This window comes from Vanessa atalanta, chromosome 4, assembly GCF_905147765.1.
Source record: "Vanessa atalanta chromosome 4, ilVanAtal1.2, whole genome shotgun sequence".
Lineage (NCBI taxonomy): Eukaryota > Metazoa > Arthropoda > Insecta > Lepidoptera > Nymphalidae > Vanessa > Vanessa atalanta.
The window spans coordinates 6,189,672-6,205,038 of NC_061874.1; the positions used below are offsets into that span (position 1 = coordinate 6,189,672).

The 15,367-nt window shown below is 30.8% G+C and overlaps 2 protein-coding genes across 5 annotated transcripts in view; one reads left to right on the forward strand and one right to left on the reverse strand.

Moving 5' to 3' along the window:
* The window catches only part of LOC125077562 (eye-specific diacylglycerol kinase), a 167,391-nt gene that overhangs the window by 42,906 nt on the left and 109,118 nt on the right, over positions 1–15,367 (forward strand). The gene's annotated exons all lie outside the window — the stretch shown is intronic.
* On the reverse strand, positions 12,310–13,302 carry LOC125077976. The gene has a single exon (XM_047690111.1). It carries the CDS (start codon positions 13,300–13,302, stop codon positions 12,310–12,312), a length of 993 nt encoding a protein of 330 aa, XP_047546067.1.

Consider the following 15,367-nt stretch of genomic DNA (forward strand, 5'->3'; position numbering starts at 1 on the left):
CCATAGGCAGTCACTAACCATCAGATAAACCTGCTGATCGTTTGCCACCTATGCATCAAAAAAGAGATTTACAAAGGGATGTCGCATTTTGTCTAAATATGTTATTTTGCCTTAGGCTTCGTATGATTATATATTTTTTACCAAAAGTTACGTATACAACAACTAATTTAAAATTAAATGATTTTTTTACAGACGGAGATAAATACAAGATTGATTGTTTATTTTTCAACTTGAGTAAAATAATTATCTTTATTTCTATACGCACGGCTCACTTTATAAATTGTTTTTTACTGACAATTCAGTCTGTTATTAAACATTTTATTTGTGTTATGATTTCGATGACGCGTAGAAGATTAAAGAGGAAGTATCGAGGATGGAAGCAAAAACTTTTCCATTACATGTTAGTCAGTTTTAATATTTGCTATGGATCCGAAACTTTATTTGAAAACCAAAAGTTAATCTTCAGAACTCGGCTTTATATATAAATATACTGTTCCCAGCGGCTTGGTCGCGTTTCGAATTCAGTATATTAATTAATACATTACCACAAATAATAATATTCATAATATACCAATAACACATAACATAACATAAATATAATTTAAGTCATAGACTATTTTTTATTTTAAAATCCTTTGGAAGTGCACTATTTTTTGTGTTATTTATAATCTTTGTGTAGGGAAGTAAAAAGTAAACAGTTTATATAATAATAGTCGTAGTAAGTATGCAAGTGGATTTTGTATCCGACTCCTAAGCCAGTATTTGAAGCACGTGCCGTCTCAGGAGACAATGAATAAAAGCTTACACGATGGCATAACTTCCGAATGATATTTCCTTTTTATTGTTTTAACCGACATCGAAAAAGACGGAGGTTACTAAACCGGCTGACATTTTGCGTGTATGTTTTGAGATAGCCAAAGTAGGGCAAGTCAAGATATGAATAATAAAACTGAATATAGCTGATTAGGTATTGTAAATATAGATTTTTTTTTTTGAAGAGGTTCTTGTAATCTTATCGTCAGCGTTACCGATACTAGTATTTTTAAGTTTTTAGTTTAAATGTACAAGTAGTAATTGTTGACGTCGACTTTTGTTTACCTCAGTATGACATATTGTAATAAAATAAACAAAGCACCTTTAATATGACTTAAAAATAAATCTAATAAAAACATAAAAAGAAAATCTCGCTTGTTCAGTCAATGCGAAGCTAATGAAAATGTTATCTCCTAAATAATAAAAGAATAAAATTTTGTAAATAATATTATTGTTATTAGTATAAGGCATTATTTACTTTCCTAAAATTATTTAAGAAATCTGAAAAATAAAATATAATCATAATTTACTATAGTTTATTATTAGTACTTAGTTTTGTCTAAGTTATAACGACAGCCGTGACTCTACTAGCATTATTGGCCATTTGGTCTTTCAACTGGCTGGAATTTTTAAAATCGATGACATTTTGTAGCAAATTTACGATGAATCCAGAAGTTCATTACACTCATATTTAACTCGATTTTATACATTATTCAGAGCCGTAGCTGGCAGCGTCGATTTTAATTTTACAACTACGAATATACTCGTCAATAATTTCATCCCATAAAGCATTACAATCGCGCCTCTGTTCGTATATTACATAAAAATGTAAAGAGAAAAATTGTGTGCAAATGGTTAATGGTTAATCTAGTGAGTTTATGAAAGCGAACCGTGGGAATAAAAGGATCGCCTCTTGGCTATTTTTTTTTATTATAATGAAAATTGTTATCAATTACAAAATTTGACGAAGAAAGCCAGCAGAGTTTCTTTCATTTTGCTTTTACAGGGTATTTTCTTTTCGAAACCGGGGCAGTTTTCTGTAGACTGATAATATGTAAGTGTCAAGCTTATACATTCAATAAATGAATTAGAATTTCATGTAAACCCTTATTGTTTGATGTCAAGTAGTAATTAATAGATAAACAACGATAAATAGCAAGTAATTCGTTATTAAATAATTGTGAAAATAATTTATTTTGATACGATTCAATGTTCAATCATTTTACGTATTATATTTTGTTCTTGAAATATTATAAGGTTTTTGACAAGTAATTCAATCAAGTCAATAATTCAAAAGAGCTTATAATATAATTTAGCGAATAATATTGTATAATCGACTAGCTAACTAGCTGGTCTGGTTAGCTTATAAGATTGTATTTTCTGAAGTTTCAGTATAAATCCCAAGTCATCTAAACAATAATTTATCGGTTATGTTATGTGTTCAAGAACTCTCAGCTGTAGTCCGGATTTTGGAATTTGGTATTATTACACTCCCACATTGGTTCAAGGTGTGTAAACCCCTGGGTCCTATGCCTCTTTCTGGTATTGGATCGCCGTCCTCAAGGGTTATGAGAGTGAGGGATCAGAGAGCGTTTACCTTTTTCGCATACATTTATGAACTGTATAATATTATTTTTAGTATTAACATCGAATGTAATACTTATAGGCTATTCACTTATTATATTTCTACGTTTGTCTCACAACTCGATTTGACCAAGACAAAGGAGATTTGTCATACAGATAAATTAAATTTCAATTTGTTCAACGGGAATTATTGTATAATCTTAAATGAAACATATTATCAAACACTTCTACAGGTTATTAATTCAGTATTTCCAGTAGAGCAGAGCTATAACTAATATAAAATGGTTTAACGGCTTTCCATTGCTTTAATGTTTTAATGCGTTTATATGCAAGACAGCCCAATGGTTAAAGACGTTAATTTTATAAATTAATATAATTGAAAAAAAAAACAAAGCATTGCATTGCTGATTTTTCATGTGTTTCATATTATTGTGTTTATAGTATCTTCTACAATATTTAATCGAATTGGAGCGCGGTAGAATATACATTAAAAGCCTGTAAATTTCTCATTGCGGAGTAAGGCCTCCTCTCCCTTTGAGGAGAAGGTTTTGGAGTATAGGTTGGTAAAATACACATGTGGTAGAATTTCGTTGAAATTAGACACATGCAGGTTTCCTCACGATGTTTTCATTCACCGCCGAGCACGAGATAAATTATAAACAGAAATTAAGCACATGAAAATTCAGTGGTGTACCCGAAATCATCGGTTAAGATGCACGCGTTCTAACCACTGGGCCATCTCGGCTCTCTACTATGTAGAATGCTCAAAACTTTCTTCTCAAAAAAGAGATGGCCTTATATAGTTTGGTCATAGTTGTGGGGCACTTACAGATCTATTTATTTTGTCACAAAAGTGTGCGTAATTTTGTAAAAATAAAAAATATAATGTCGTAAAATAAAAATGAAAATAGAAAAGTCGTATATAAAAATTACCAGTAAACATATTATTTAATTATTATTAATACATAGATGAGATGTACAAGTAGTACATTTTTTCCAAAGAATGAAAATATTCGAGTCATGTTTGTATTGTATTGTAATGACTTTTATATTGTAATGTTTCATTTTTAATAAGAACAGAAACTCTTACGTCTTGTTAATATTCGATTACATTTTGTATTTGAAACGTAAAATATAAGACGTCTGCCGCGGCCCTTCTACATCAATATTTTATATGTACGTTATCTTCACTGAGCTTGACATACGTTCACTTCGCAATCCCTGTAGAATTCCTCACGTGAAATCCTGACGAATAGCTGTTCTGGTCTCGGGAGAATTCCATTGTAACTTTTATATAAACGTTAACCCATTTCATAGGCATCTACGATAAACAGTAAAACTTTTCTCTCAATTATAAATTACTTAATATAACTGTTACATAAAATACCTGAATTGTTTATAATAATTATGTTCTATTTAATCAATTTTAAAGTAATAAGTATTACTTAATTATCAAGGAAGTATGTATATAATAATAATATTTATTTTTATTCGATTAAAGACCGGTAACGTATCAACAGAATTATTTGTAAATTTTATAGCGATTTGAATAATTAACAATTGACGTTTATACATAATATTACCAACTAATATTCTGAATGACATTCAAAGTCGATTTGAAGTCGATATCTATATCTGAAAATCTTAAGTGTCTGATTGACTAGTCAGCAGAAACTAAAGACATCAATACGCTTTTAACATACATACGTTTTCGTATTAGATAAATGTGCCGAGTTAATTAATTAAACAATTTATAAAAACGTTATTTTCGTGAGCGAAGCCGCGGATAGAATAAGTGAAGTCACAATGAACATACATCATATTTTTTCCGATAAAAGTTAAAAAATTGCGTTATTGTGTTTTAATTTGAATTGCATGTGGTGTAGAGCAATGAAAGGCACAAAAAATGTCTTAAATCTCATTGTTCTAACGCCTTGAGGTACTATATTCACTTGCTATCAGATGGACCTAATAGCAGTTTTTAGTTTCAAAATAAAAACAAAATATTTATTTCGGTATATATGACACAAGCGTCTAGTTTCAAATAGGTAGTTAAACCTGTAGATCACATGGTCAATGCCTTCTGCGAGTATTTGGCAATAATCCAAGCCGCGAAAGCCACAAAGAACTTCCGATGCAGCAATATCCTTAAGGCTCATAATAACTGTGTACTAAATGTGAAAATTAAGGAAAAGGAATCCACCATCTACAAAGTTGACACCTCAGAGTTTATAAAAGGGAAGCAGATGGTATGCCATATTGGCCTTTAGTGCCATTGACGATGACGAAGATAATCCCGACTCTATCATAGTCACTAGAATATGGCTGGAAGCATTGGCATCCTAACCAATCGCTTTAGGAAAAAGATTCCTGAGAACTATGTAAGAATAAATAATAAATAAGAATGATTGTTAAAAGATACGGAAGATGAGGAGTAAGATGAAGAATCTTTTATAAGTTTAAGAATCCAACGCCAAGAAATTCTTATTAATTCGTCTATTAAGTGTATCAAATATCAACGCAAAATATCATTGAATATTATTATAATAGAAATTAAGTGTTTATTTTAACATATAATTAAAATTTATCCCTTTGTTATTATGAATTAAATTAAATATCATTTGAAAAAAAAATTGCACAGTTGTATTGTCCATTTTTTATGTAAACGAATATTGATGTTGAAATATTTAATAAACTAAAGTCTATGAAATATTATATTTCATTTTTTCATTCGATGTAGTGCTTTTGCATATTTGATTTTATATCATTCATTTGTAACAATTTTTTTTTCTAATTTGGCACAAAAGTTATATTTTCGAGTTTAGGTCAGGTTTGATTGAAATTTTAATCTAGTGTATTTTTTTTATGGGTAGATAATAAATACTAATAAAATAAGCCTGATGTTCGCATTAATCTGATTAGGATGAGGCTTAAATGCTTATGCTAGGTTGGTAAAAGATTATAAATTAATTTATTTATTTCGTATACATATTAAATTTTCAAGGTCTTTTATAATAATAATTTCTTTCGTTTATAATTTTGTGTTGAATATTTTGATTTCATTTTATTACGTACACTCTTATAATAACTAAATTATTATAAATATTTTGTCTCATTAGCGAAAGCCAACACGTGTCCTGTTTTTAAACCTAAGATTAGGTTTCTTAGGAGTTATTTTCTAAAAATAATAATCAATGTAACGAACGATCATAGAGGAGGTAAACTAATAAAATCTGGTTTCCGACTTCGCAAAGTTAATACATCCTTCCTGGGGCACGGTATTGGTTTCTATAACAAGATTCCACAGCTATTTTTAAATTGGCCTATTAAATACTTAAACTAACTCATGTCAAAAAAGCATTGATAAATAAAACACCTTACTCAATACAAGATTTATTATATTAAAGATAAAAAAGCGTGGTCTTAAATTTTATAGTTTTGCGCAAATACATTGCGGATTCAAAAACAATATATAAAAATAATATCAATGTAGAAGAGTACTCGGATCATATATTATAGGAACATTTATATAAGTTTTTTTTCCACGACAACTTTATTATGGAATTATTCAAAGTGTATATGATAAACATAGTATGGGGTAGTTTTCATAAGACAATCAAGTTATTGTATAAATTATTTATAATTTGAATAACATAATATACAACTAATTGAAATGTTTCAAGATATTTACCACCCCCCCCCCCTCCCCAAAGACACACTTTGAAGAACCTAGCTTGTAATTGAAGAGGTATTTTTAAGTAATATTAATAAATATAAAACAAGTTAAGTGTCAACACTCAAATTAAATGCACAATGAATAGATGTATCCAATCGAATCAGGCAAGGACGTAACAAGTGCTTTAGAAAAGAAAAAGTTTTTTGACTTTGCCTTTTCGATTGCATTTGATAATGTAAAATGTATGTTATTATCTTTCTAACTAAAAAGCAGTGGTTAGAAAAAACTTTAGGTACTGTAATTACGACGCAAGTTATAAATAAAGTTTTAACCACTTTTGGCTTTTGGCTCGCAAAGTACATCACAAATTTTGGCGCAAACTGAATGTGAACTCAAGTTAAGTAGGTGACAGTTGCTAACACAGTGATGACGGGGACATATTTAATTTTATATCAGAGTTAAAATAATAAAAGTAGGTAAAAAAAATATTCCATACTTCTCAATATTTGTAATATGTGTTCTGCTGGCTAAAATCAAGTTACTTCGGCAATCTTGTAAGGTTTTACGACATATTAATGACGTGACTGTTTCGGTGGTCTCGTGACTAGATTGTATTGCTAACGTTCTGTACGTTTACGCTTAAGAGTTATTTTGATGGAATCCCAGGACAACTCATAAAGGTTATTAGGTTTCTTGTTAAGAAAATCTCAGTGGCAGTCCCAGCGTTAGGAAGTGGGCAATGTTTACAATCCCGTACCTCAGAAAGTATGAAAAGTCGTCGTTACCGTCCCAACGGGCTATTATATTATATTATAGTGCGCAAGCTCACACTTGTGCAATATAATATTTCCTGCGTAGGTTACTCTCAGAAACTTGGCCAAAATTCGGTAGAAAGTAATTTTATTAGTCCTTATATATTATATAAAAATACATTAAAAGGACGCTTAAAATATTAATTCACTTTTATTCAAAAGGAATCTATTCTGATATTATTATGTTTGCGTATCAACATTTTCCTAACGTATACCCTCGAAAGTAGGCATACTCCAGAGTCTTTTATTGGTGCTTTAATCTTATAAAATATTTCTATGTTAGTATCAGGCTAATGTCGATGCTGATAATGATACTGTGGGTTATCACAATTTTTTAAATAGCTTTTTCGAACCGGGCAAAAGTGGTTCTTACTTTTATTTACTGAGCTAGTCATATATTAATAAGAGTTTGGTCGAATGGCCCAGTGGTATATAGCAAATTGAATCAAAGATTACGAATTCAATCTCAAGCAAGTACGACTGAATTTTCATATACTTAACTTGTGACTGTAATTATATCTCACGTTCTATGATATAGGAAAATTGCGTGCTAACCTGTATATGTAAAAATCAGATGATTCTCTCACATCAAAATATTCTCTTCAAAAGACGTAATATTAAAGGAGTAATGATAATGTCATTATAATAACGACAATTTCACTTGGAGCGTATATTAATAACCATGTTAATATTAGTTATTAAGAGTATCATTTATTAAGTAGATAAAACACCTCAAGTCTGCAGAAAAGGTTTTCTACGACCTCGCATAATATATTCCTTAAGTGAAGCTAATCACGTTAACATGTTACCGAAGAAGTTTGTCAGTAAAATTATTGAGGGGTAAGCCCCTCAATAATTTTATTATTTTTAAGAGAAAGCCTTACGCCTGAAATCAGCAATTATACTTAACCAGTTAATAAACGAAATAATGAAACTAATTTTACTGAATTGAATACAACATGAGGATGCTACGTAATTATATAGCCTTATTAATTGATGCGTATTATCATCATAGATATTCATGTACCTCCTTCCTGCTCTACTGTTTATCCATCATGAGGTACTGGAACTGTATTCCGGATCGTACCGAAACATAATTGTTTTTTTCTGTTAAGATATTCTTAGTGACAGGTAGGAGTAGACTGCATTAAGTTACCGTGTATCAAAAACCACGTAAAGCGCACTGTTCTTGCACCTGATCTATCATCAGCCCGGTTACTGTTTCATTTAATTATATAAGAATAATAGCTGGAATAATAACTTATATATTAGGAGTGAGAGAATAGGAAATATACACTTTAGCTTTTACATATACTTGTTTACTATAATAGCTGATGCTTTTCACAAAGTTTTAGCTGAGCGATAGCCTTAGACAAAATCGGTCCGGAGGATATCATCACAATCTATACGAATATTATAAAGTCAGAAGTAATTCTGTCTCTCAAAAAGCTGAACCAATGACCTAAAAATGAAATTTTTTTAAAGGAAATTTCCTACAGGCTCAGCTAGTATCAATAAATAGGTATTTATGTACTTTTTGTAATACTGCGTACGATGATATGATAAAGTATAAACTTATCTTGTTTATTATAAGAAAATTCTTATAATTCAGATTGATATAAAATTTTTATTTGTGGTATTTTGCTCCTGCACATCTTTACTAATACTATTATAAATGTGAAAGGAACTCTGTCTGTTGCTCTTTTACGGCTAAACCAGTGAACCGATATGATGAAATTTGGTATGAAGGAAGCTTGAACTCCAAGGTAAGATAGGCTATTTTGTACGCCTAAGACCGGACAACCAACGCATACAGCCACAAGTGACAACTAGTTTCTTATAAAAAAGTGAGGTAACAGTGCTAATATTCCAAAGATGGGTAGAGGTCTAATTTCTCATCGCACCGCGCTGCTTCACTACCAATTATGGCAATTATATGAAATGTTGAATAATTATTTTTTATTTTTATTTTTTTTATTTATTTGTAAGTAAGTGAAACAAACAGCATATTTTATATTACATAAAACTAATCAACCTTAAATAACACACATGCCAATACAGTTTCCACAAATAATTAATCTGGAAGTGAACATAATATATATATATAAAACAGAAAAATTAAATGTATAGTAATTAAAAAAAAACAAAAAAAATAAATAAACTAACAAGTGTAAAAATGTATATAAACCAAACTTATATCATGTGAAATATGAAAAAGGAAAAAAAAAAAGTTAATAACAAATCTTAATCTAATTATTTTTAAGTATCGAGTTAAACTTACTGAGACTGCTGCTGAACAAGTCTATGTGGTTATATTTATCGTTATAGTTGCTACACGATCTTACTATAAAACTATTTTTGTAATAATTTGTTTTATGATTTGGAGTTGCGAAAGTGGCTTTGTACCGAGCACTTAAGCGAGGACAGTTTAATAATACTTTATTTAGGAGATAAGGCGAATCTATAAGGCTGTTAATAATTTTAAATAGAAACAATTGGTCTCTATGTTCTCGTCTAGTTTTCAAGGACAGTAGAGTAGGCAAATCGTGACCAAATTTATATTTTAATTTTTTAAGAAATTTATTTTGAATTGTTTCGATTTCTTGAATATACTTAGCATAACATGGATTCCATACAGTCGATGCATATTCCAAGTGTGACCGAACGTAAGCATTATAAAGTATAATGTGTGTATTAGGGTTCCTAAAGTCAATACCTTGCCTTGAGATGAAGCCCAACATTTGGTAAGATTTTAAAGTAATTTTTTCAATATGCTTATCGAACACGAGTTGGCTATCAAGGTGTACACCAAGATCCCGTACCTCAGTTACCCTTCGCAATTTAATACCAAACATTGAATAACTGAAAGAATGTTGCATTTTTTTTCTTGAAAATGTTATAATACAACATTTAGCCAAATTTAGTTGTAAGCCATTAGATTTGCAGTACTGTCCTAACCTATTTAGATCATTTTGGAGTTCGATACAATCCTGGTTATCTCTTATAACTTTGAAAATTTTTGTGTCATCGGCATAGAGTAAAAACTGTGAGTTTAAGAAGCAGCATGTTAAGTCATTGATAAAGACGTTAAATAATAAGGGACCAAGGTGGGAACCCTGAGGCACACCGGATGTTATAGGTACAAAAGTAGAAGTAAACCCTTTAACTGCGACAGCTTGAGTACGATCACGAAGGTAGGATGTCAACCATCGCAAGAGATCGCCGTGTACACCGATGTTTTCTAGTTTTTTTTGCAACAGATTATGAGAAATTTTATCAAAAGCTTTCGAATAATCGGTGTACACGGCATCCACCTGGTGACCATCTTCCATAGCTTTCAATACTATATCAAGAAATTCACAAAGATTTGACTCAGTTGAGCGTTTATTGATGAATCCATGTTGATTTGGTATAAGTAAAGGCCTTAATAACGGAAACAAGGTATCAAAAATAATTTTTTCAAACATCTTAGGAATCACAGACAATTTTGAAATGCCACGGTAGTTTTTAACATTATTTTTATCGCCTTGTTTAAAAATAGGTGTGATTAAAGATTTCTTCCACTCCCGTGGCATACAACCCGTGTTCAAGGACTTTGTAAAGAGAATAGTTAAAGGAGTGCAAAGTGCCTTGCTGCAATTTTTTAGAAAAATAGGATGTAGGCCATCTGGGCCGCTACCCTTAGATATATTCAGCTTTGAAAGATAATGCTCTACTTTGTTATTAGTAACCTCAATTGAATTTATTATTGTCTGATTGCAAGAGTTATTAGACGATATGATCGACATGGACCCTGAATCCAATTCAAAAACAGAATTAAAAAAGTGATTAAACATATTCGAGATTTGTTGTCCATCAGAACTGAATTCATTATTATAATATAAAGTATCCGGCAGACTGTTATGACCTTTCTTAGATTTTATGAAAGTCCAGAAATGCTTAGAATTAAAATATATATTCTGTTCTGCTCTCTCTACGAATAAGTTGTAACAATCCGTTTCAATATTTTTTGTTTGAGCCCGAAGGTCCGAAAATTTATTGTAGTCATATATTCGTCCATAAATTTTCCACTTCCTATGCCATTTTAATTTTTTATTTATTAAGGTAATTAGTGTCCGAGAGTACCAACAAGGATATTTATTGTTTTCAGTAATAACTTTTGATGGAATAAAATGTTGTATGATCTGGTCCACGATTTGATAAAACATATCAACTGCTTCGGTTATATTTTTATTATTTAACTGAAGCTCCCAATTAACTTTATCTAATTCAGCACTAACAACCTCATAGTCAGCCTTATGATATAAACGAACAATACGCCTATTAGGTCTTAAATTCCTTTCAATTGAACAAATATCTATCATAAGACAGAGAGCAGGGTGGTGGGCATCCTCTGGTTCAGATAAAGGGGCGGTACGAGATACATCACAGTGTAAATTTGAAAGAATTAAATCCAATAACCTACCGTTTACATTAAGAACGTGATTAAACTGACGCAAGCTTGTAAAATTTATAAATGCAGATAACTGATATGTTATAACATCCACAGAAGGATTTGAAATATTAAGAGAGCTGTTATCATCACTATATAACCAAACCGATTTACTTATGTTAAAATCACCCACCATCACAATGTCTTGACATGGATGATGAATAATTAAGTCAGAAACAAACTCGAAAAATTCCAATTGTGACTCAGCCTGGTAACAATTTTGTGGAAAATAGCAACAGAAAAGAAATATTGACTTATGTGGTAAATTGTGCCGCAATATAATTTTTAAGTATGTAATATCGACATGAGGATGAGTTGGTGAAAATTCTTTAATACACATGTCTACAGAAAATTCCTTACGAATAGCTATTAATGTTCCACCCCCTCTCTCCATATCAAGACAGTCATATTTACGGTCATTACGATATACAGTATATCGGGTATCAAATAATTCCTCGTCAAAAATACCTTCCAAAAGCCACGTTTCTGTTAGGCAGATAATGTCATAGTTATGATTTAATACATTAAGATAAAATTGTTTTGTCTTGGTACGTAAACCACGAACGTTGTGGTAAAAAATATTCAAAATCATGGCGGATATAGAAAAATATACAAATATGCATTCTGTTTATTACGAATTATCCAATTAAAGTTTTCGAATAGCATTATCCAATACTTAAGTAAAGTACTAATATCTGAGCAATTACCCCAAGGCATATTTTTATTAAATAGAAGAAGTAAAATTAACTTATCACAAGATTTAGACTCATAACCACCGACAAGCATAGCAATTTCATCAAATTTAATTCGATTATAAGGTATAAAGTATGATATAATGCAAAGAATTACATAAAAAATATAAGAATATAAAAAATATAACGATTGATAATGAATTAAGTAAGTAAAAAAAATATTAAATATCGAGTTAACGCTTATGAGATCTTTTTTAAAGATTCCTCAGATGTAATATGGAGTACCGGCGAGTTATCTGTTCTTCGTACCATAATCGTGCAATTCCGGACCCAACAATAGACATAACCTTTTTCTTTAGAAAGACGTTTGGCTTCTCTCAATAATGCTTTGTTACGCGTGGAGAGGTGATCATTAACATATATTTGATTTTGCACCCCTGGAAATCCAATGTCAGACGCCTTGATGCTTCCTAATTTGCGAAGTGATGACAAGAAATCATCCTTTTTATATCGAGCCTGCATCTTCACAATAATAGGTTTAGGCTTTTTAATGTCTAAATCATTTTTGGTGGCTACTCGAGTAACAAAGTCAATGTCAGTATTAGGGCACAATTTAAAGTTTGATCTTTCAGCAAGTAATTTTACTATATTTATTAAATTCTCACCCTTTTTTTGAGGTATGCCATTAATCTGTATATTAGAGCGCCGAACCCATTGCTCATTCTTACTGTGGCTTTCCTTTAAGTCCTTGATCAATGTCTTTGAGTTATTTAATTCCGCTTGCAAAATATGGATTTTAGATAATTCGACCTCAAAGTTATCTATTCTTTCATTAACACTTGTTACAGATGACTCGATGTTTACAATTCTTTCAGTCCACTTCTTGACCGTATCAGTAACTTTTTTCAATTCATCAGTTATAAAGGTTTTGAATGACTCGATAGTTGAGCTTAATCTATTAAAACGCTCATCGAAATGAGACATTAAAGAGTTTGCATCAACGTTTAAAATAGAATGCGGTTGAGACGCGGTCAGCTCCTGGGGACTGCTTTGACCAATCTTTTTAGAAATTTTACAATTAGGACACTTCCATTTGGCCTTATTCATTGGCAACATTTTCTTAAAATCACCTTCTGATAATCCAATACATTCGTGATGGAAGTTACCTTGACATCTAACGCATTTAATAGATACTTCAGGTTTTAAGATATCCATACATTGTTTACAATCCATTTTGTTTTATAATGTGAGGTAGGTAAACAAAAAGAAACACTGCATAAGTATTACTTTGCCTTATAAAAATGTAACGTCCAAAACGTCGTAAGCGCCGTGTATTCCGTGTCGCTTACGCGTTTTATACAACACACTGGCCACTCCACTAGTTTACACCAATTATTTCGATATTTTCGTTAATTTTAAGTTTTAATGTTTATTATTTTAGTTTATATCAAGCACATTTAAACTTGAGTATCTAATACACTTTAAAATAGTTGTTCACTTCAAAAATATATCTTTTAATTTGTTATAATAAATTAATTAGTACGAACGACGTATGCGTCGTATATGATATACTCATGATGACTATGATGATTATGTTTTTATGAACATTAAATTCATCTATTTTCACAGCATATTTTGGTTCTTGTATGCTATTGCAGACGGAAATGTTAAAACATTGATACTCTTATTTACAATTCATTAAAAAAATCTAAAATAAAGTTGATTCTGTCTTTGTATTAAAGTAAGAGAATTTCACAGGAACTAAAATAGACTTTATGTCACATCCTAAAGACAAAATATTCAAGTATTCTGAGTTTTGTGTTACGTTCGTTAGTGCCTCATATTTTATGCGATCTTCTTTGCTATTCACTACCAGAGTAGACAATTTCGTTTTTAATTGCTCCTGCAATTACTGCAGAATTTTCCGGTAAAAATTATGAACACGTAAATTTTGAATTTGTAATTTTATTATTTTCCACGAATGCTTTAGTTCATGCAGAGTTTGTTTAAGACTATATATATGTATATTTTTATAAAAATAACGAGAAGATAGATATTATTTACAAAAGTCAAACAAATACAAACGGGGAAACGAATAATAATCGACGTTTTTAGATTTAAGCGGAAATATGTGAACCATATACATATAAAAGCGCGGGTTAAAGGAAGCTTCGCATTTAAATCGAGTAATATTAATATAACAAATGCGAAAGTAACTCTGTCTAAGCGTCTATCTGTTTGTTTGTCTGTCTGTTGTTCTTTCCCGGCCAGACCAATCAATTGACGAAGTTTGATAGGTTACTTTACTACTACTTTTTATGCCTAAAATGCGAAGCCGCGGGCGATAAATAGTATCATATAATATAAAACCTAAATTATCAACTTCCTGTTTCGGCCCTTTGGTACAGAACAATATAATAAATTACTATTACTCTCTATTGTACACCGACTTCGTAATAGCTTTTTAAGTCAATATTTATCTTTAGAGAACTTTTTATTATTATAAAATATACCTCATCGCCGCGAGCCGAGATGGCCCAGTGGTTAGAACGCGTACATCTTAGCCAAACAGCAATACTCAGTATTGTTGAATTCCGGGTTGAACAGTGAGAGAGTTAGCCAGTATGACTGTAACAGGAACATAACAGATCTCAAGGTCAAAAATGGTCACTTTTTCGAAAAATATATTAGACGATAAAAATACTTGTTGAGATTCGTAAAAACACACAGGCATTCTTCTAAGTATCACACTCTGGGGACATCAAACCAGGAAATTTAGCAAAATTTTGTATAAATACAAACGAAGTACTAGAAATTACTTTTGAGTGGAATGTCAATTAACAAGATTCAATTTAATGTAAAGCTACCACTTTGAAATGTATTTTTACTGAGAAGAACTGGCAGGAAACCATTTTAAACCAACAACTACGCAATAGCTGTGCACCACGAATTCTCTGTTCAACTTTTGGCTTTATATTCTGTCCGCCTTTGCATAATTTGTGATAAAAATAATAAATAGACAGTAAAAGACTATTTTGATTTTAATTTGAAGTGTTTAAGCACATTTTTAAAAGTGATTGACTCGTTTATATATTTTCACTAAACAAAGCAAGAATACCTTCTTATTCCAAAGCAAGCGTATTCTTAATCTTATACATTATGACAAAATGTTAGCAAAGATTTTATTTAATTGTTCAGGCCCCGAGGGAGATGTGTGCAAAAGTTTTATATTAGAATTGGGTCCCCTTACGCGAGGAAATTAATTCCAGTCAGTAAAACAAAAGTAAAGTCGTATTTT

Bases quoted from the DNA above. Each gene is read 5' to 3' on its own strand.
- LOC125077976 (XM_047690111.1), bottom strand. From the start codon at position 13,302: ATGGATTGTAAACAATGTATGGATATCTTAAAACCTGAAGTATCTATT.